Source organism: Amblyraja radiata, chromosome 21 (genome assembly GCF_010909765.2).
Source record: "Amblyraja radiata isolate CabotCenter1 chromosome 21, sAmbRad1.1.pri, whole genome shotgun sequence".
Lineage (NCBI taxonomy): Eukaryota > Metazoa > Chordata > Chondrichthyes > Rajiformes > Rajidae > Amblyraja > Amblyraja radiata.
In genome coordinates this window covers 25,470,442-25,493,407 of record NC_045976.1, presented here as the reverse complement: position 1 = coordinate 25,493,407, position 22,966 = coordinate 25,470,442, and the positions used below count along the sequence as shown (strand labels likewise).

General features: G+C 39.6%; 1 protein-coding gene across 1 annotated transcript in view; it reads left to right on the top strand.

The window, feature by feature from the left end:
- The window catches only part of tubgcp6 (tubulin gamma complex associated protein 6), a 41,992-nt gene extending 19,036 nt beyond the window's left edge, over window positions 1-22,956 (top strand). Inside the window, exons 13-26 of the mRNA XM_033039788.1 lie at window positions 4,317-4,405; window positions 4,764-4,879; window positions 6,783-6,921; window positions 7,030-7,152; window positions 7,401-8,721; window positions 9,282-9,367; window positions 10,752-10,980; window positions 12,212-12,380; window positions 12,777-12,918; window positions 15,782-15,976; window positions 17,955-18,087; window positions 19,398-19,611; window positions 20,289-20,488; window positions 22,509-22,956. Of these exons, the coding sequence (XP_032895679.1) occupies window positions 4,317-4,405; window positions 4,764-4,879; window positions 6,783-6,921; window positions 7,030-7,152; window positions 7,401-8,721; window positions 9,282-9,367; window positions 10,752-10,980; window positions 12,212-12,380; window positions 12,777-12,918; window positions 15,782-15,976; window positions 17,955-18,087; window positions 19,398-19,611; window positions 20,289-20,488; window positions 22,509-22,600 (3,248 nt within the window). The 3' untranslated portion in view covers window positions 22,601-22,956. The remainder of the gene's footprint in view (window positions 1-4,316; window positions 4,406-4,763; window positions 4,880-6,782; window positions 6,922-7,029; window positions 7,153-7,400; window positions 8,722-9,281; window positions 9,368-10,751; window positions 10,981-12,211; window positions 12,381-12,776; window positions 12,919-15,781; window positions 15,977-17,954; window positions 18,088-19,397; window positions 19,612-20,288; window positions 20,489-22,508) is intronic.
- The last annotated feature ends 10 nt before the right edge of the window (window positions 22,957-22,966 follow it).

The following is a 22,966-nucleotide window of genomic DNA, read 5'->3' as shown; positions in this document are numbered from 1 at the left end:
ACCACTCTCTGAGTAAAGAAGTTCCCCCTCATGTTACCCCTAAACTTCAGTCCCTTAATTCTCAAGTCATGTCCCCTTGTTTGAATCTTCCCTACTCTCAGTGGGAAAAGCTTATCCACGTCAACTCTGTCTATCCCTCTCATCATTTTAAAGACCTCTATCAAGTCCCCCCCCCTTAACCTTCTGCGCTCCAAAGAATAAAGCCCTAACTTGTTCAACCTTTCTCTGTAACTTAGTTGCTGAAACCCAGGCAACATTCTAGTAAATCTCCTCTGTACTCTCTCTATTTTGTTGACATCCTTCCTATAATTAGGCGACCAAAATTGTACACCATACTCCAGAATTGGCCTCACCAATGCCTTGTACAATTTTAACATTACATCCCAACTTCTATACTCAATGCTCTGATTTATAAAGGCCAGCACACCAAAAGCTTTCTTTACCACCCTATCTACATGAGATTCCACTTTCAGGGAACTGTGCACAGTTATTCCCAGATCCCTCTGTTCACCTGCATTCTTCAATTCCCTACCATTTACCATGTACGTCCTATTTTGATTTGTCCTGCCAAGATGTAGCACCTCACACTTATCATCATTAAACTCCATCTGCCATCTTTCAGCCCACTCTTCCAACTGGCATAAATCTCTCTGTAGACTTTGAAAATCTACTTTATTATCCACAACCCCACCTATCTTAGTATCATCTGCATACTTACTAATCCAATTTACCACACCATCATCCAGATCATTGATGTACATGACAAACAACAGTGGACCCAACACAGATCCCTGTGGCACCCCACTAGTCACTGGCCTCCAACCTGACAAACAACCATCCACCATTACTCTCTGGCATCTCCCATTCAGCCACTGTTGAATCCATCTTGCTACTCCACCATTAATACCCAACCATTGAACCTTCTTAACCAACCTTCCATGAGGAACCTTGTCAAAGGCCTTACTGAAATCCATATATACAACATCCACTGCTTTACCCTCATCAATTTCCCGAGTAACCTCTTCAAAAAATTCAAGACGATTAGTCAAACATGACCTTCCAGGCACAAATCCATGTTGACTGTTCCTAATCAGACCCTGTTTATCCAGATGCTTATATATATTATCCCTAAGTATCCTTTCCATTAATTTGCCCACCACTGACGCCAAACTAACAGGTCTATAATTGCTAGGTTTACTCTTAGACCCCTTTTTAAACAATGGAACAATATGCGCAGTACGCCAATCCTCCGGCACTATTCCCGTTTCTAATGACATTTGAAATATTTCTGTCATAGCCCCTGCTATTTCTACACTAACTTCCCTCAATGTCCTAGGGAATATCCTGTCCGGACCTGGAGACTTATCCACTTTTATATTTCTCAAAAGTGTCAGTACTTCCTCTTCTTTGAATCTCATAGTTTCCATAGCTACTCTACTTGTTTCCCTTACCTCACATAATTCAATATCCTTCTCCTTGGTGAATACCGAAGAAAATAAATTGTTCAATATCTCCCCCATCTCTTTTGGCTCTGCAGATAGCTGCCCACTCTGACTCTCTAATGGACCAATTTTATCCCTCGTTATCCTTTTGCTATTAATATAGCTGTAGAAATCCTTTGGATTTACTTTCACCTTACTTGCCAAAGCAACCTCATATCTTCTTTTAGCTTTTCTAATTTCTTTCTTAAGATTCTTTTTACATTCTTTATACTCCTCAAGCACCTCATTTACTCCATGCTGCCTATAATTATTGTAGATCTCCCTCTTTTTCCGAACCAAGTGTCCAATTTCTCTTGAAAACCATGGCTCTTTCCAATTTTTACTATTTCCTTTCAACCGAACAGGGACATAAAGATTCTCTGTTCACCTTTAAATGTCTTCCATTTCTCTTCCACATCTTTCCCATAAAACAAACTGTCCCAATTTACTCCTTTTAAATCCTTTCGCATCTCCTCAAAGTTAGCCTTTCTCCAATCAAAAATCTCAACCCTAGGTCCAGTTCTGACCCTCTCCATAATTATATTGAAACTAATGGTATTGTGATCACTGGTCCCGAACTGTTCCCCAACGCATACCTCTGCCACTTGACCCGTCTCTTTTTCCTAACAGGAGGTCCAGCACCGCCCCTTCTCTAGTAGGTACTTCTATGTATTGCTGCAAAAAACTATCCTGCACACATTTTACAAACTCCAACCCATCCAGCCCATTTACAGAATGTGTTTCCCAGTCTATGTGTGGAAAATTGAAATCTCCCACATTCACTACCTTGTGCTTACTACTAATATCTGCAATCTCCTTACATATTTGCTCTTCCAATTCTCGCTCCCCATTTGGCGGCCTATAATACACCCCTATAAGTGTTGCTACCCCTTTCCCATTTCTCAGTTCCACCCAAATAGCTTCCCTAGACGAGCCCTCTAATCTATCCTGCCAAAGCACTGCTGTAATATCTTCCCTGATAAGCAATGCAACACCTCCATCTCTTGCCCCTCCAATTCTATCACACCTGAAGCAACGAAATCCTGGAATATTTAGTTTCCAATCACAGCCCTCCTGCAACCATGTTTCACTGATCGCCACAACATCATACTTCCAGGTGTCAATCCAGGCTCTAAGTTCATCCGCCTTTCTTACAATGCTCCTAGCATTAAAATATACACATTTAAGAAACCCACCCTCTCTTATTCGCTGTTTATTGTCTTTTTCTTCTCTCTCCCCTACATTTTGGGTCAGCGTGCTACCATTCTCTGCCTCCTGCCTCACACACTGACTGCTAGCTTTCCCAATTTGAGTCCCTCCCCTCAACCATACTAGTTTAAAGTCTCCCCAGTAGTCTTTGCAAATCTCCCCGCCAGGATATTGGTCCCCCTCGAGTTCAAGTGCAACCCGTCCTTTCTGTACAGGTCGCACCTTCCCCAAAAGAGGTCCCAATGATCCAGAAGCTTGAATCCATACCCACTGCAACAGTCCCTCATCCACTCATTTATCCTCCACCTCGCTCCATTCCTACTCTCACTGTCGCGTGGCACAGGCAGTAATCCTGAGATTGTTACCTTTGCAGTCCTTCTCCTTAACTCTCTACCTAACTCCCTAAATTCTTCTTTCAGGACCTCTTCTCTTTTTTTACCTATGTCGTTGGTACCTATATGTACCACAACCTCGGGCTCCTCTCCCTCCCATTTCAGGATTTCTTGGACCCGTTCAGACACATCCCTGACCCTGGCACCAGGGAGGCAAACTACCATCCGGGTCTCCTGTCTGCGTCCACAGAATATAACCCTAGGAACTACAGACATACAGAATTTGGATGTTCTTGACCAATAATTCCTGAAGGTAGCAGTACCAGTGAATAAGATGCTTAAGAGGGTCTAAAGGATACTTGCCTTTGTTGGGGCATGGAATATAAGAGAATATAAGAGAAGAGACCTTATGGTTCAACTACATAAAACAATAGTGCTGCAACACTGTGCAGTCTCTTTGGGGCACAGAGGTGATTTAATTCACCAGGATGCTGCCTGCGATGAAAAGCTTCAGTTATTAGGAGTGTCTGGATAGATTGGATTTATTTTCTTTGGAGGAGAGAGGGTTAAGTGATAACCTAATTGAGGTATGCAAAATTTTGAGGTGAAGATGATGAGAGACATTTCCCCCTTAGCGGAGGTACATCTCACCAGAACACAAGAGTAGGACATTTAAAGAGGATTTGAGAAATAATTATTTTCATCCAGAGTTTGGTTGAAATCTAGAGGGTGATAGAGACAGGTACTCTCGCAACATTTACGTAGAATTAAGGTAAGTACCAGAAATACTTTAGCAAGGTTATGGGATGAGTGTTGGGAAATAGGATAATTATAGATGCATGCTTGATGGTTGGCATGACAGGTTTGGCTGAAGGGGCTTTTCCCATGCTATATAAATATGACTAGTTCACAACTATTAACGGTTGTGATAACGGAGTAAAGAAAAAACTAATAGCACAAAACGCTTGACTCAGCAAGTCAAGCAACACCTCTGGGGCAAAGTAAATGTTTGGGTTGTTAAATCACGATCAGATTATTTTCTCATTCAGTAGATGCTGCCTTGGCTGTTGAACATTTCCAACGTCTTCTATCGTTTTTTATTTCAGAATACCTGTGCCTGCAGTTTTTTAATGATAGCGGACAGATAATTGATTTAATTGATATGATGGTTTTATTGTCGTGCAAAGACCTTAATTGCACCGCTGAGCTACTAGTATTCTGTTCACTGTAGGTTTTTGATCAAATCATTTAAATGGCACATTATCTTCTACCTTTCTTATGCTGTAATTTTCAGGTAATCGGTTAGCTGAAAGGAAGGCGTTTGAAGTAAGGAAACAGGAGCGATTTCTGGAGCTAAAGAAACAATTTGAAAAATACATAGAGGTGGGTCTCTTATAATGGTTTCAAATGTCTTTTCTAAACAGAAACCTGAGCTAGTTGGTATAATTTCCCTTGCCATTGACATTGTCAACACATTTTTCTCTTTGAAGAGCACATCCCATAGAGATTTACCTTTTTACCAAATAATGAAATATTGTTGCCATGAATAGGGATTGATTTGAAGATGACCATAAAAACACAATTTCAAGTGTGCATTAACTATTGGTCAAATTACAGATCGAAAAACTGAGCAAGCTCCTGCTGTCTATGATGTACCTTATGTTATTTAAAGGCAACTTAGTGAATGGCTATATATATATATATTGAAACTAATTAAATATTTCATTCTTCTTATACTTAGCGACGAAATGCAATCAAACAACAAGAAACTGAAAAAGATTTAATGGAGGTTCAAACACTTAGAGAGCTTGACGAAAGGCATAAAACACAAGAGGAAGAATTGGAGAAAAGGGCAAGGTAGCTAAATGTGTTCAACATAAAGAAAGAAAGTGATTTTTTGTGTGTTGCACTGTACAATTCTCAGCCTGCAATTCTTCACTAGCGTGAACCCTTCAGAAAATGTTATTGTACTCTGTAAAAGTACCAATACAGGTGCACAACCTTTTATCCGAAATTCCGGAAACTGAAAAGCTCCGAAAATCGGACATTTTTGTTCCTGGAAAAAAGGGAGGGTATATTGCCCGGGAGAGTAGGAATCCCTAGACCTAGTACAGTGAGCGTCCACCGAGGGTCGCCCAGAGACGTTCCGCGGTCACCTCTCCGGGTGACCCTCAGTGGACGGTCACTGAACTAGGTCTAGGGATTCACAAAAATGCTGGAGAAACTCCGAGGGTGCAGCAGCATCTATGGAGCGAAGGAAATAGATAATGCTTCGGGCCGAAACCCTTCCTCAGACTGCCCTATCAGTCCCCCCTATCAGTCTGAGGGGAAGGGAGGGGAGAGGAGGGAAACGAGAGAGGAAGGATCTGCCGGACGTGTGCGTGCGTGCGTGTCCCTGGAGAGAGGACGGGCGAATATGACCTCTTCCCTCCTATCAGAGATCCAGCCTGATGTGCTGATTTACTCCTGCCTTTTGTGTGTGTCTTCGCTTTAATCAGCATCTGCAGTATGTGCCCTTTAAAAAGTACAAGCCATGTGCCCTTTAAAAAGTACAAGCCATGTGCCCTTTAAAAAGGAAGTGATTTAAAAGATTTAACAACACCTAAACTGTTCCACCGCAACGCTGCGTGAGGCATAACTGAAGTCGGGTCGGGGTCGCTGAAATGACAGAAGTTACGCTCCGGTGCGGACTACGCGTCAGTTCATTGTATTTCGCAGGAGTGGACCATCTTGATCTATATGATCTTTGCTCCAATTGATTTGATTACTCTAGCGCGGGGCCCCCTTAGGCGCGGGGCCCAATTGGGAGAAATAGGTCCTATCGGCTAAAGGCCGGCCCTGACTGCGGTTAACTGCCGGGATCGAGGCGCAAACTCGCGACCTTGCGGCCACGAGCCGAGCACTCTACCACTGAGCCACATGTTAAAATCTACGCTAAAAACCGTCCGTTCGGAAAACAGAAAAATCCCGAAATCCGAGAAGTGTCTGGTCCCAAGGCTTTCGGATAAAAGGTTGTGCACCTGTACTGCTTTTTATTTAATTTATAGTTCTCTTCACTTATTTTACTGGTTTAGCTTATTTCTACTGCTATCTCTGAAATGTCTGCTGGCCCCCTTAATAATTTCCTTCTGATTAATACCAATTCATTAATTATTCATCACATTCCCCTTTTGCTTGCTCGGACAAGCAGCTTGTGAATGTAATCGCTTAGAATATTGTCCATTTAGTAAGCTGAAAGGACAATGTTAAGTTCACTCAGGTGTGTAAAACCTTTGCAACAGTTTTAAAGCATTCGTGGATCATGTTAGCAGTATCAGCATTTTCTTGAATACCCCTGACATGGAGTATGGACCAGATGACAATGGTTAATGCTGACAGAACTATCAAGCTATTTAAGGAGCACTAAATCCCGGCTATCGCACATGCATTTTTAAACACGACGTCTAGACTTGCTAACAGATTGTGTGTCAAATTCCAAATTGTTTCTTGAACCCTGAGCCAGGGTAGATCTGGTACAGAATATGATACCTAATTTATTTTATTAGGAATTTTAGGATCTTAAATTAGAAGTCAAAAGAGAAAGCAAGTTACTAAATTATTTTTGCTTGATTCTCTTTGTGTATTGTATTAACTGATCTGATTAGATAACATGTATAACAAAGCTTTTCACTGTACACCAGTACAACGTAACAATTTTGCTTCAGTTCCATTATTGTCATACAGTACTAAGAGAAAACTAATGTATTCAACTCTTTTTCAGACAGCAATTGATTGAGCATTATAGCAATTTATCGGAGGAAGCAGCAAAGCGAGAGCAGAAAGCCTTGTGGAAAATTCAAAGGCACAAGTTAGAATCTGCACGCATTGACTTTCTTCTTAATGATAAAAAAAAACTTCAGGTAGTTGGGCAAGTACTTATTTTATATTTCAACTGGATGACTTGTAAAGTGTGTATTTTAAAATTCTATTGCTTGCTTGACCTTAGATTAACTTTTTCAATACCTCAGGCATTGCTGGATAAGTTGCCACTGGGAGAGCAAAGAGAAACATCGGATGTTGTTCCTGGATTGGACCTGCAGCATCATGAACCATTGACTAAAGGTTTTGATTCTCAACAGTTGAGCATTGAGGTGCAGTACTACAGCTGCTTTTCATCTGCAAATATTTATTTTTCTTCTCTTCCTTCCACTCCAAATCTTGATAACTGTTGATATCTGACAAACTATGGGATAAAAAAGATTTGTCTCATAATTTTAACAGATAGACTTATAATTTGAAAAGTGGCATTAACTACTTTTATGCTTCACTTTTTCTAAAGTTAACGATTAAATGAAATATTGGACCCATTTAAATATTGTTACACAATTCTCTGTTTCAGGTAACATCAAATGAAAATAGAATATTCAGTCCAAAAGAGTACGTACTTGCACCAGTGAATAAAGAGCCTCCAATTGCTGTTGTACCAACTGAATTACATCCATTTCATGAGGAGTCCGAACAGTTTATTCAAAATGATATGGTGGAACCTGGGCTTGAAACGTCACCGTATGATGGAGTGCCTCAAACCTCTAATCCAAGCCAGAAGGAAGTATGTTTGCTTGATATAACATTTGAGGATTTTCTCCCAGAGCAATTAGAACCTGTTGCTGCCATTGAAGCAGTTAAACAAACCACAATACTGGAGGAGGCTCTGAAAGAAATAGGGTCAGAGCTATCAAACAAGAAAAAAAACACGGCTTTTGACAAAGATGAATATGATTTCAGTATTCCTTCAACAGCATCTGGGGGTGCTCAGGATAAAGCATCAGAAGGCAAATACTTTTCACAAATGGATTATCTGGAACACGCACTCTCTGATCCATATATTAAAGTTGTAGTGTCAGATAGTAAGTCTTCAGGGCCACATGCAAATATTTATGGCCATGTGTCTGATTCAAATCTAAATATAGGTGGGTATACATCCAACGTTGAACTTGCTGGGCCACGGTGGAATATTCATGGACATGCTTCACAATCTAACATAAAGGTTGGTGATTATCTTTCTAACGTTGAGCCTTCTAGACCACGATGGAACATTCATGGACATGTATCACAAGCCAGCATACAGGTTGGTGAATATGTTTCAGATGTAGAGCAATCCTGGCCAAAACCAAACATTCATGGACATCCATCACAGACCAATTTACAAATTGGTGATGATGTTTCCAGTGTGGAATCATGTAGATCAAGATGGAACATCCATGGACATGTGCCACCAGCCAATGCTACACTTGGTAAAAATGGATCCAGTACAGAACCATGTGGGCCACAGTTGAAATTTCCTGGTAAATCATTACCCACATTGCCTAAAATAGATGCAGAATCTCCTTCGCTTGATTGGATATCTTTGGGGCATCCTTCTCAATCAAATATCAGAATAGGTGAATGGTCACCATATGTGGAAGCAAATTTGATCCCAAGGCTGAAATCAACTGCTGGTCATTCATCTGATTCCACCATTCAAGACATAATGTACAATAAACAATCACCATCAGAAATAGTGGTGCCTAATGATGAAAATCTGAATGCTGAAACTGTACGTGCCCCCATTTCGAAAGAAGAAATGCACATCGCTGAAGAATCCAAATTGATTACAGATCTTCCAAGTCCAGAATCTGAGCTAAATGGAAATGAAAACAAAAGTCAGGGTGAATCACAAGGTGAGAAATGCGAGGCTTTTGCAGGATTGTTCTTTTTTTTTCATGAACTGAAGCTATTTTTCATAACAAATGCATTAATTGACAAAATATATTAACATATTATAGTACACACCGTCTTAATGTAATTAACACGGAACATAAAACAGTACAGCACCTGAACAAGCCCTTTGGCCCACAATGTCCTTGCTGAACCTGATGTCAAGCCCATCTCTTATCTACCTACACATAATCCAAATCACTCAATTTCTGCATGTCCCTATGCCTATCCAAAAGTCTCAGAAATGCAACTATTGTATCTGCCTCAGACATGGCCCCACTCCTTTAAACTTTGTCCCTCAGCCTAAAGCTAGTAAAGCTAGCACCCTGTAGTATTTGATTATTTACATCCTGGGAATAAAAGGTTCTAACAGTCTACCTTATCTATGTCTCTCATAATTTTATATACTTCTAGCAGTTCTCTCCCCAACCTCTGGCAGTCCAGAGAAATTCCAGAGATATTTAGATATTTTCTGACAAATTAATGACATTTTATATGGTTACCAATTCATTATCTTTTGTAGATAACTATGAAAAAGACACCATTAATGAACATCCACAAAAAGCGGCATCCACTCCCACTCTTCAAACCACAGGTTTTCAAGATGAGGTATTTTATTTTAAATACAAAATTAACTTAATGTTATCGATACAGAGAGTCATTCGTGACTCAAATATGCTTGTTTGAAGTTTGTGATGTGGTATAATAATGGCATTACTAAACTGTTTAGATGGGGGACTTTAGGGCGGTCACGGTGGTGCAGCGGTGGAGTTGCTGCCTTACAGCGAATGCAGCGCCGGAGACCCGGGTTCGATCCTGATCACGGATGCTGTCTGTACAGAATTTGTACGTTCTCTCCATGACTTGCGTGGGTTTTCTCTGAGATCTTTAGTTTCCTCCCACACTGTAAAGTCGTACAGGTTTGTAGGTTAGTTGGCTTGGTCTAAATGTAAAAATTGTCCCTAGTGGGGGTAGGATAGTATTAATGTGCGGGGATCGCTGGTTGGCGTGTACCCCGTGGGCCGAAGGGCCTGATTCCGTGCTGTGTCTCTAAAACTAAAAAAATGTGGGGAGAGGAAACCTGGAGGAAGGAACTTCGCACATCCCTCTTAGGTGGGAATGCCGTCCAGCAGTAATGAGGATTTGCAAGGTTTAAATTGTCGTGGATTTGCATTAGCAAATCCAGAAGAGAATAGGAGCTAGAGTGGACACATCTAGGTTAGTTAACCAGTATAATCACTCCAGCTAATGGTGGGACAATGGGAAATAGTGGGAAATATGTATTTCATTCTCTCTTCATTGATGAGATAATATCATGAAATTTCTCGCTGGAAAGAGCAACGTTCAGTTGGAGCAGCAATGGTTGAAGAAAGCCTATTAATATCTTCTTGGACCGACGAAGGATCGTGACCAGGAAAAATTATTCTTTGGAAAATATAGATATTTATAGTGTGATTATAGTTTGTGTGCTATAATTTACATTAAAAAAAACCCAAAATATAAGAAATGCTGATGGGCTAGAATTCCTGACTGGGTGGGGTGAAGGGTTTTCCTTTTAATAGTTTAATAAACTGAGTGTTTTATTGAGCAACCTCTGGGAGAACTTATGAAGTGAAACTTGGTTTGTGCCCCATGTGAGTTTATACATCATTCCAGCATTTCAAGGACACCTACTAAAAGCCAACTGTAGGAATTGTATTTCCTCTTGACAAAAGTATATCCCAGACCTCTAGATTACCTACCTAGAAACATTTTTATTTTTGTTTTGCTCATGATTACAATAAGTGATTTAATTGTTTATGGTGTGTTATTATGTTTTAATTTTCCATGTCAAGTTGTCAGCATGTACTTGAGATCATTCTAACCCAAATAATTTCCAGTTATGTAAATTATATATTATGCTTAAATTTTCTTATTGAATTAAAAAAATGATTCCTGGGCATCTTACATAGTAATGACTCTGACAAGTAGTTTATGTTTACCTGTGCTATAGAAGAAAGATCCTTTTGAACCACAAAAGGATTGTTTTCAAGATAGAAATGCACATGCCGATCAATCAGAAGATCTAAAGCATGCAGCTACTGACCTTTTGAGTGCGCAAGTGGGTCCTACGCAAGAAAATGCAGTTGAACTTTCTTTATGGGACAAGGAAGAGGACTACCTCAAAAGCCTGGCAGACCAATACTGTGTAGAACACTACCAGGACAACTATGAACTGATGTGTAAGCATGCAATATTTATTGGAATTTAGCAATGGTAACAATTCAATTCTTAGCATTAGAATCATGATTTAAAAAAAAAAAATGTATTACAAAATTGTAACATTTACTGATGAAGAATATTGATGGCATTTTTCTTTTATAACTGCTCTTGTAATATCTCTGCTCTGGTCCTCTGGTTGAAAGTTTTAGTGCCATTACTAGCTCAAAATGTGCATCAATGTAAAAGTATTTATCTCGAATGTTGAACTGAGTGTTTTAATCATTATTAATATGCACAAATGGTCACAAGTCAGGACATGAGAAATAATACCTCTGATGTTAATGCATTTGAGAAGCTGATGCAGCTAGAGGAGAAATACAGTAGGAACTCAGAATATAGGTTAGTAACTTTGTTACCAGTGACTATTCACAGAAATGCTTTAAAATTAATGTATAAAGTAACATGAGCATGTCATATTCATGTTATCAGAGCAGAATTAGGCCAAACAGCCCATTGAGTCTACTTTGCCATTCAATCATGGCTGATTTATTTTTCCCTCTTAACTCCATTCCCCTACCTTCTCACCAGAACTTCAACACCCTCACTAAACAAGAACCTGTCAATCTCCACTTTAAAAATACCCAAAGACTTGGCTTCCACAGCCATCTGTGACAATGAATTCCACAGAGTCACCACTCTCCGACTAAAGAAATTCCTCCAACTCCTTTCTAAAGGTACGTCCATTTATTGTGAGGCTGGGCCCTCTGGTCCTAGACTCTCCCACTAGTGGAATCATCATCTCCACATCCACTCTATACAGGTCTTTCATTTTGATCAGTTTCAATGAAATTTCCCCACCCCCTGGCATCCTTCTAAACTCCAGCAAATACAGGCCCAAATCTGGCAAATGCTAATCGTGCGTTAACCTAAACATCCCTGGAATTCAAAAGCCCTTTATTTTTAATTTGCATTATGTTTCTGAACCACCTCCTCTTCTCCTTGAATATTCTAAGGTATCTCATATCCTGCTAGGGTGATGTAAAAGTTTGCGTGCAAATCTATTGAGTTCCTACCAGCAGTGTGATGCTGCTCTCAAGGGGACAGTTGGATGGAAATAACTTTAGAAAACTTGCCATTAGTTTCCTAAGTTATTCTCTCATTGAGTTTTTATTTTGGAGAAAATGTATAATTGGTGAATTAGTCTTTTTTTCTTGACAGTCTTAATATTCTGTACTTTATTTACTGCCCCAGCTGAGCCTCCCATCTCGCATCTGCTTCAGAATATAGTAACGGAGCCCTGTTTACCACCCTTGGATCCTTCTGTTCGTAGAGCAACAGATGCAACAGCAGTACAAGCAAGCAGTCTAGTCTCACTTCCAGTACTGATGAAACACTCCATAACGGCACCTCTTATAGCTCAGTAAGTATTTATTGAAACTGCCATTGCTGTCTTAATTGCAGTTTAGGGCAGATAAAGCCCTGGCTCAAGAAACAATTTTTCTGTTTCTGACATGGACACTTTTCACTGATCCATTCGAAAAAAATCTGGCCATTTTATTTACAGAGTTAGAGGTAAGTAAAATAAGTAGAGGAGAAAAGAGTAATCACACTACAGATAAAAAATATTTCTTAATGCACCTGACAAAGTTTGAAATTTTTCAGAATAGGATTACTGTCTATGTGGATTTTAATTTTTTTAACAAATAAGATTCTGTCTGCATCAAAATAACTATAGCATACTAAAATACTGAGATTTCAGTCTTTAATATTTAAACAAAATTTAAGATATTGCATTTAAGTTACTCTCTCTTTTCAGTGCTTCTCTGGTAAATAAAGCCATAATTGATTATTTATTTGTGGAACTGAACATTGAACAGAACTTTGAAGCGTTAAGACATTTCCTTTTGATGGAAGATGGAGAGTTTGCTCAATCACTTAGTGATCTGCTCTTTGAAAAGGTAAATTTAATTTCCTAGGCTACACTTCACACATCCATCAGAATTGCACCTGTGTGAAATGCAGAAAACATTTTACAAAATCCATTAGGTTTAACATTTTATTGAGATATTGATGTTTATATTTATTTGAAGCTGAATTTTTCAAACCGTTAAATCATTTATTATGGAGTATTTAGTTTTCTACAGGATTGTTTTATTAATAAATCTTAATCAAACGACAAGAATCTTCTGCTTGTGTCAAAAAGATCAGAAACCAGAACTGTTGAGCTTACGGATTAATTGGCCCAGGTTTAGCGAGTTATTCTTTAAATCCAATATAAAGCTCACTTGCAATATAAAAAACGAACCGATGTCAATTAAAGAAGGTATTCCTTTTAATATGTTTATAGTTAATACGAAATCAAAGACTGATGGTAATGATGAGCTGTTTTCCATGTTCTCTTAGAAGTTAATTAAATAGGTAAATTAGCTGTCATGGCAGTTTTCGTTCTCATTGGGTGTGAACAGTGACAATAATGCAAGGAATTAATGACCATGCCCTTCCATGATGTTTTTGGCCACTGAGATTCAGAATTATTGAAATATGCAAGAGCTTTATTAAATCCAGTATGTTAGAAATCAGTAACCATTTTAATGAAATCCTTCAAATGCATAAGAATATCTTTATTTTGCAGCACAAAGTGTAGTATACTCCTTTGAGGTGAGTTCTATTCCTATTGTCATTTTGTGTATTTGCATCACTGGGAAATCAACTTACAGATTTGAATCAATGTCTTACCTTTCTTATTATTTCCAGGCATTACCTTATTAGAAAGTGAAAAAAATAATATCTAGCCATGGCAACACATTGTTGTAGGTTCCTTCAAGCTAGAGTGATTGCATTTGTTCCTTTAGCGCTCTCAATCTGTTAGTGGTATCTGCACCTGGTATGGCTTTTGGGAGGCTTTCCAAAATTTGTGGTTGCATTGTGATCCCGAGCTTGGATTTCTTGAGTAATATCATTGTTACAGTGACTACTAATCCCTTCATGCCATACTACCACACGATGTGGGATCTGCGATGTCCCTACGGAAGTAAGACTTAATGACCCCTTGAGGAAATAGCTAATGCCACTGAACTCGTATTTCCTAGTACACACCAAATGTGAAGTAAAACACCCAAGTCCATACACATGCAAGACTAATTCATAAACTAAGTTCCCAGCGTGGTGCAAAGTTGCATGTTTTTATTCTTTCACTGGAACTGTAAGGCAACATAAGCAGGTATTTCTTCAACTCGATGCAGCCCAAATCACAGAACATTCTTCATTCACTTGCTTAACGGTTTTTCATTTCTACAATAGTTTCCTATACTTCCACGTCTGAGATTACCGATTAGTTGGTTTCTAGAAGAACTAGATTTAATCGGATCCCAGCACTGACTGGTACAGTAAACCGTAGTTTTAACAGACCTCTTTATAACCAATTCCGGTTATAACGGACAGACCTGAGCTCCCACTGCCTCCTTGGCCTCTTACAACCCCGCTGCCCTCACAGTCCGGTTTTCACGGCTGTTATTGTGGCTCAAGTTGTAGCTCCTGGGGGCTGCACTTTCTTCAGGCCGCTGAAAAAATGACAAGAACCGGTTGGTCACTGTGGGGCTCCTTCCCCTATCACCAGCTGCCACTTCTTTGTGTTGTCCATTACTTTGTCCGCTCCCCTCGCCACTGCCACGCCATCCTCCTTCCATCACTTTGTCCACTCCGCCATTGCCTCCTCCTTTTCGCCCGGAATTGCCAACATCTTCCAAGGTGGAGTGCGTCGGAGGAGGAGAAGGTAGCGGTGGGGGGGCGGGGGAAGAGAGGCCGTCAAGGTGCACAGCAAGCTCTTCTGCACCAGCTGCCCACCGTCCAGTGGACGTGGCTGTTGTTGTAGTCCACATTGTAACCCCCAAAATGATGCGCTCGGTCACCGTGTGTCTCCCTCCCATGCTGCTTCTTCCTTGGGTCGTCACTTTGTCTGCTTTGCCGCCTTTCCCCTCTCCACCAGAGTCCCTGACATCCCCCACCTTGGAACATGTCGGTGACTGCGGGGGTGGCGGTGGAGGAGGGAGCGACAGAGTAGACAAAGCGACGGGAGAAGTCAGCAGCGGTGGTGCGGGGAGTAGACAAAGCGATGGCCGACAGCTGGTAAGAGGGGAGGGAGCCCCACGGTGACCAAGCATGTCCTATCTGTGGCCTGCAGAAAACTTTGCTGGCCAGGGGCTACAATGTGAATCGTAACAACAGCCGTGTCAGCTGGACCGTGCGGCAGCTGGTGAAGAAGGGCTCGCTGGTATAGACCAGCAGTATCAGTTCCTAGTTTTAACGTGAAACTGCACAATGTACTGGAGTAACTAGGCAGACTGAATCAGTCGGAAGAAGGGTCCCAACCCAAAAGTTCATCTATCAATTTTCCCCAGAGATGCATCCTGACCTTCTGAGTTACTCCAGCACCTTGTATCCTTTTGTGTATTAACCAGCATCTGTAGTTCTTTGTTTCTACGACATACAATGATAATCCCTTGCTCATTTATAGCGGACAATCGGCAATAATGAACACCACTTCCCCATCCCCTATTGTCTGTTTTAACGAGGATTTACTGTACCTAATTCATTGTTACAGAATTGCCCAATGAAATCTTTTTCCATTTTGTTTGCCAGCTGGATTAAATTGTACATATGTTAAAAGTGATTATTTTGAACAATTTAATTAACGAAATTCTGAATGCATTCAATGGAGTACTGATTCCTGATCTTATTTTACTTAATAAATGTAACTTTATTCTTGTGTACTGAAAAATCCCATTGTAATGTGTATTGAACTGGTGCTTCTTCTTTTAATAGCTTGGATCCGGACAGACACCAGGAGAACTTTTGAATCCTTTAGTTCTCAATTCAATTTTGAACAAAGCTTTGCAGTATAGCCTTCATGGAGACTCTAAGATGGCTTCTAATTTGACTTTTGCCCTGAAATATCTGCCAGAAATATTCAAACCGAATGCACCCGATGCCTTGAACTGCTTGGAACTAAGATACAAGGTCACAACTCTTTCTTGCAAAATAAATATCTTTTGTATTTTTTATATTTTCTTTTCGGAAAGTTATTTAAATGATTTAATACATTTTCATTGAGAATTTGACTGTCAATAAACTGACTAGGTTGCTAACAGATACAGAGTGAAATGATGGAAAATTTACTTTAGTGAAACTATAGAGAAAGAACAAAATAACATGGAACAATGCCACAAGTTTCAAAATGAATGGGACTTCTTGGGGGAAGGTGAAAACCGACTCAATATCAATGTAACTGGTAATCAAAATAGAGAGTAGATGTTACGGTTAAGAAAATAGTCATACACAATACTGACAGGGTGTAGAGTTGTACGACACAAACAGGTCCTTCCGCCCAACTCTTCCATAATGACCAAGATGCCCAACTGATCATTTTAAGAGTTCATGATGCAGTGCCGTTGTGATTATTGTACTGGGTACCCGGACGTGGCGCCGACGGACGAGAAGCCGAAGCAAAGAAGTCGAAGCCAAAGAACTGCATGGAAACTAGGCCGAAACGCCTAATAACCGAAAGGATGGGATGCTTAAAAGCCAACGAACCAAAAAGCTGCGTCGCCTAAAAGCAAACTTACCGAATGGCCGCTCTGTCGAAACGCCACCTACTCGTAAGGCGGTGTCGCCTACAAGACAACGGACCGACTGCCGCTCAACAGAAAAGTCCAATAACGGACATGACGCTGCCGGGGGGGCAGGACTGGTCAGCGATTGGTCCAGACCCTCGCGTCCATCACATCAGAAGGGGGAGACGGGAGCGTGGGGTTCCTTTTCCCACACAAGCCATAGGTGACTGGGCAATCTGAACCCAAGCACCAAGTTGAAAGCGGCTGAAGGTGCGCATCCCTCAGGACAGCCCCCACCCACTCCCACCCTCTGCGGACTGCGGGTCGGGTGGAGTGGAGGTGTGGGCCAATGTTCATCCCTTCACAGTGATATGATGGACGCGGGGGTCTGGACCAATCGCTTCCAAGTCCCGCCCCCCCCCCCCCCCCCCCCCCAGCAACGTCATGTCCGTTATTGGACTTTTCTATTGAGCGGCAGTCGGTCAGTTGATTTGTACGCGACGCCGCCTTTCGGGTAGTTGGTGTTTCGGCCTCGTTTCCATTCGGTTCTTTGGCTTCGACTTCTTTTCTTCGGGCCTCTCGTCAGTGGGCGCCACGTCCGCACACGATTGTACTGTTAGGAACAATATTATTACTGTTGGGAAAATAGGACACCGAGATAAGAGTATGGTGTAGAAGTTAGTTATCACGCTGGAAAAATTGAAGAATTTAGTTTACTCTTTTCAAAAGCTGTGGCCTAAGTTTCCAAAGCAGTTTATTCAGACATAGGTAATCACTTCCGTTCTTCACTTTTTCACAAAAACAATGGTTCTTGGTACTAAGATTGGAAGACATTTTGTCAGTTTGGAGTTCTTTGGGGATACTGGATTTGAATATGTCAGTCAAAATGTATGCAAATGTATATGAGGTGCATTTTTAAGTCATATGATTAATCAAGTAATTAATATGATTTCAATGGATAATTAGAATTAATACTGGTTACATTGGGAAGAGGGGGATTGAGATCAAAGAGTGGACGTTAAATTAATTCATGATTTTTATCATGTTAAAAAAAATGATATGTTGGTGAAAGTAGAAATTACTGGATATTGGAAAGCAACTATATTGTTATTGTAGTTGTACACTTTTTGATTTTAAGTTTTGTACTGTTCATAAATGTTATGACATGGTTCGCTCTAGTCACTCGTTAACTGATTTATTTTCCAAATGGAACTTAATTGGTTCCCAAATGTTGTAAAAACTCATTAAATGCCTGTAACAATAAATGTTTGTATTTAAATAGTAAACGAGAACTACAGTCATGAAAGTTGCACCACAATGCTATCATGAATGCAGTATTGTACAATTTCACATGTGTTTTACTGCTTTTCTAATTTTTTTTGTAGGTGAATTGGCCTCTGAACATTGTAATCACGGAAAGCTGTATGAACAAGTACAACAAGATATTTTCTTTCCTGCTGCAGCTAAAGCATATGGTCTGGACATTAAAGGATGTTTGGTTTCATTTAAAACGTACTGGTGAGAAAAATATTAGCTCTGGGTTCTTGAACATGGGTTAAGGATCATTGAAATGCTATTGGAAATTGTTTTTAAAATTGCATTAAAAAAACATTCGTGATTCATTTATTTGGTTGCAATGAAAGATAAAAGGTTAGATTTTAAGCAGAAGAGTAAATACATGTTTAGTAATGTGTGTGTGTAGTAGTAGATTCATGTAAACAGCAAAGGTTTTATGGATAATCTTTGACTGCTAAGTCAATGTTAGCACATGGTGAAAGTTGATAATGATTGTTATGTACCTTAAGTGCCTTCATCTAAGGAGCTACTTTTGAAGTAGAACCTGTTTTTTTTCAGTTGTAGGATAATTAAAAAGAAATTAGAATCATCGAGGAAAGTCAGAGACGCCCAAGAGGTTCATAGATAGAAGTAGATGCCTACAGTGCAAAGGGTCTTCAGGCCAATGTGTCAAAACCATCAAACATCAATTTACACTAATCCCATTTTTCATCTCCCATTACCATCAACTAGCACCCCTCTCTGATTCTCGTGTCATCGACTTACACCAGGGGCATTAACCTACTGGTCATCATATCTTTGATATGTGAGACGAAACTGGAGCACCCCGAGAAAATCCAGGGATATGTGCAAACCCCACACAAATTGCTTCATGTCGTTGATGGCTATTTCTCTCTTTATTTAGATGCTGCATGACCTGCTGCTTCTAGCATTTTTGTTTGTGTTGAGAAGAGGGATTATCTACTCTGAAACTTCATTGTCGGATAGGGAGAAGGGAAACTTGATGTTATTTATTTACAAATATGGAAAGTATGGATTTAGTACAGCTCTGGCTACAATATTCATTGTTGGTGAAAATGGTTTAAATTATTGGAGATAAAAGGAAATTTGGGAAATTTAGTCATTTTTCGTCAGACAAAATGTAGATTTATTCCTATTGGAAAAGTATCACTCTTGTCAGCTAGGAAACCGATGATGTGGATAAACCATAGATCTTCTACACAAAGCATAACTTTAAGTTCAGGGAACATAGTATTATTGGAGTGCTTCTTAAGTTGTGAAGAAGGAATACAAATTTGTGAATTGCACATAAATCTCTTTATATTATGTATCACAAACTAACCATATTCAGAAATTGGAATAGATAGATGACCTGTCATTGTGATATTTACATTTAAAGTTAGTCAAAAATAATTAGGACTATCTAATTTAATTCACTGTTATTACCACCTACAAATGCAGGTCCCATTTGTTTTGTGTCATCATTCCTTTCAATTTTGCAGATTGAAAATTTTAACTTGTTTTTATTTTAGCTTTAGTTAACCGTTCTTCAAATTCGGTCCAGTTGCACCAGCTTCAACTCTATCGACATGAAATGCAGCATTTTGTCAAAGTCATTCAAGGTTACATTGCTAATCAAATTTTGCACGTTACTTGGTGTGAATTCGGACACAAGTTGTCATCAGTTGGAAATCTGGATGAACTCCACAGAACACATGCAGAATACCTCAACAAAGGCATTTTCAGGCAAGAATTTCTGTACTTTTGTTAGCAGCATTCTGAGAGAGTTGCTTAACATATCTTTTGTAATTAAAATTATTAGGTTGCATGTTTCCTTTGATAAATCAAGAAATGTTGGGGGAGAAGATTAACTAATGAGACTGTTGTGAAGGAGCCTTTCTGGCTGTCAGCTAATCATTGTGTTAGACGTGAGATAAACTGACCTTTTGTTTAATTATGATAATATGATTATTGAACAGTGAAATGAGAAATATATCATTCATCTGGAAGATAATCCAAATCATTTGCATTTATTCTAAAAAGGTGGGAATCCATTTTGATGGTAAGATTCTGAGCTAACAGTGCAATTAAAAAATCACACGGGAAAATGAAATAAACTCAAATTCAAGTTGAAATTAATGTGGCCATTAGATACACGTCTAATTCTGTGATCAAAACGGGGGGTGGGAGGGAGAGATTGAATAGAAATATAAAAAGTGCATATCCAGTTGTCTGGTTGGCAAAAGAAGCACTTTGTAGTTTTTAATCTCTATCGGATTAAATACTTCAATTTTGGATTTACCAATTGGATTGTCACGTAAGTAGCATCCAAAGTAGACAACAGAATGATGCAGATTGTATTGTTCTTGTAAATGGTGATATTGCTTACTTGAACCAAAATCTTTGTTTATTTTCAATTACAGAGGGTTATTGACTGAGAAAGCTGCTCCAGTGATGAAGATCATTCACAATATTTTTAGCTTGATTCTGAAATTCCGCAGTCAATTGATCTCTCAAGCCTGGCAACATGATGCTGATGATCAAATGGCAATACATCCTAACTTTGTTATGATGCAGCAATCCTACAAATCATTCAAACATTATTCACACTTCCTATTTAAAGGTAACACATTTTCAAAAACTGTCAATCTGTTACAATTAATTTGGAGGTAAAGTATACTAAACATCTTACTAATTATGTAACTGAATGTAAACATTTCAAAATAATGGTGAAAATGGATATCACAGGCAATTAAGTCCACAATTTCTTTATAACCAATTTTGGTTATAGAGGTTCCCCGACCTCTTACAGTCCTGCTGCCCTCACAGTCCAGTTTTCACAGATGTTGTTGTAGCTCACGTTGAACCCCCTGGGGGCAACATTTTCTTCAGCACTTGGTGACTGTGGGGATTTCTGCCCTATCACCAGCTGCTGCTTCTTTCTGTTGTCTGTCACTTTGTCCGCTCCCCTCTCCACTACCACGGCATCCCCTTTCTCCCATGTCTTTGTCCATTTAGCCGCTGCCTTCTCCTACTTCTCGCCCGGAATCGCCAACATCTGCCGAGGTGGAATGCGTTGGGGGAGAAGGAGGAGGAGGCAGCACTGGTGGGGGAGGGGCGCGGTCAAGGTGCATCAGCGAGGCCATAGGTGAACAACCTAAAAACAGTAGCATTACCACAACAATGGACAGTTTTGACTTTTTTAGTTACAGTTAATGGTTTATTTTATGAAACAAAATGATTAAATACCCAGCTTAGGATAATTAGTGGTTTTGATGCAATGGAAACAAAGCAGTGCTTTAAAATACGTACATTCACTGAAGATTTGAATGGGATGTGGGCTTTGCTAGCATTATTACCCATTCCTAATTGTCCTGAAGATGTTGGCCACCTTCTTGAACTGCTGCATGGCTTCTCGTGACAGCTCATAGGGCTAGTTTGAGGATTTTGATCCAGTGTCTTTGAAGGAATGCTTGTGGCGGAGGCAAACCAGCAGATAGTTGTGTTCCCATGTGCCATCTCTTGGTGGGAGATCACAGGTTTGGAAATCATGTAATTTCCAAAAGGTAAGATGCAAGACAGTAATTTTATTAAATACTTTTGCTTATGTAGATGTATCTACATTGTGATAAGACAGAATTAAAAGCCTTTCAAAAATATTCTGTTTTACATTATACCAGAGGCAAACTTAACGCGTAAATTTCAGTGTAAAACTTTTTTTGTATCACATTTAGGCTATTCATATTCAGCTCATTGAGTCCATGTTGGCCCCCAGAGCAATATCATTCTTGTCAACATTATATACCACTTTTTCCCCTGTAACCTGTTTTCTCATAGATATCAACTCCACCTTTAGTCTCTTATGGGCCAGCTAGACTAGGGTAATTAACCTAACACCCAGCTCATCATAGGGATGTGGTAGAAAACTTCAGCACCCAAGGGAAGCCCAGGGTCACCAACATTGTGAGATGGTAGCCATAATTGCTGGACCACAGTGCTGCTAAGAATGTGCAGAATTCTTTCATTACAGCACTCTCAAAGCAGTGGGTGTTTCTATTAGACTCTGCTTATTCAAGGACAGCCAGCTACAAAATGAACAGTCTGCATTGGTGCTCTATGAAAGGGAATTCAAAACATTCTGCCCAATTCTTTATTTCTTTAAGGATCTTTAGGATACACTTCCATGGGTGTTGTTGATCGGTTAGTACATTTTTCCCCACTCACCAAATTGAACAGGTGAAAGAATCACAGGCTAGGTCCAAATAAACTAGCATTCATGGACTCTTCTTCCTCCCAGCCTATGAAGTGGGGTTGTTTGGCACAAATAGTAATTGCATTTCAAACATCAGACATTGCTTACTGTTTGTGAAGTGTGGGAAGATCAGCTATTTAAATTCGATGATTTTTGAGATCTTGTATGTGGCTGTTGTGCATATGCCTTTCACCTAGTGTTGAAGATGCAGATGTGACTTTAAGATCAGTTGGAGCCGGCATAAGAGGTCTTAACATGTTAATTTGTGTTGCGTTGGAAAAATATGGTTCTTTTAGATCAGTTTGTTTAGAAATGTGAAATTTCACGAGAAAATGTAACTCTTTCCCAAAGCCTTCTGATCTTTTATTTTTTTTCCCCATCTCATCCCTAGTGGTCACCAAACTTGTCAATCGGGGCTATCAGCCACACCTTGAGGACTTCCTGCTGAGAATTAACTTCAATAATTATTATCTAGATGTTTAACTTTTATGATGTCTTATTGAAAATGGTATCTAAATTACATCATATAAATATTTAATTTTAAAATATAATGCTAAGTATTTGTCCATGTACATATTTGTATATCTGTGATATATCAACATCAGTGTTGTGGAACATTTTATGCCACAGTTACACAAATATAAAGAGATTTGTGATGACACAGGTCAGCATTTATAACTTATTATGCAGGGGGATTAGCATGACATTCAAATTTACCATTCTGCCATATTTATAATTAAAACGATGTTTTTAAAGCTGTTTATCTTGATGCACGCTTATTTTTAACTGTGTCTTACTGGATTTTCTTTGAATAAAATAATTGTATCTCAGTCCTCTCACCAATTTGTA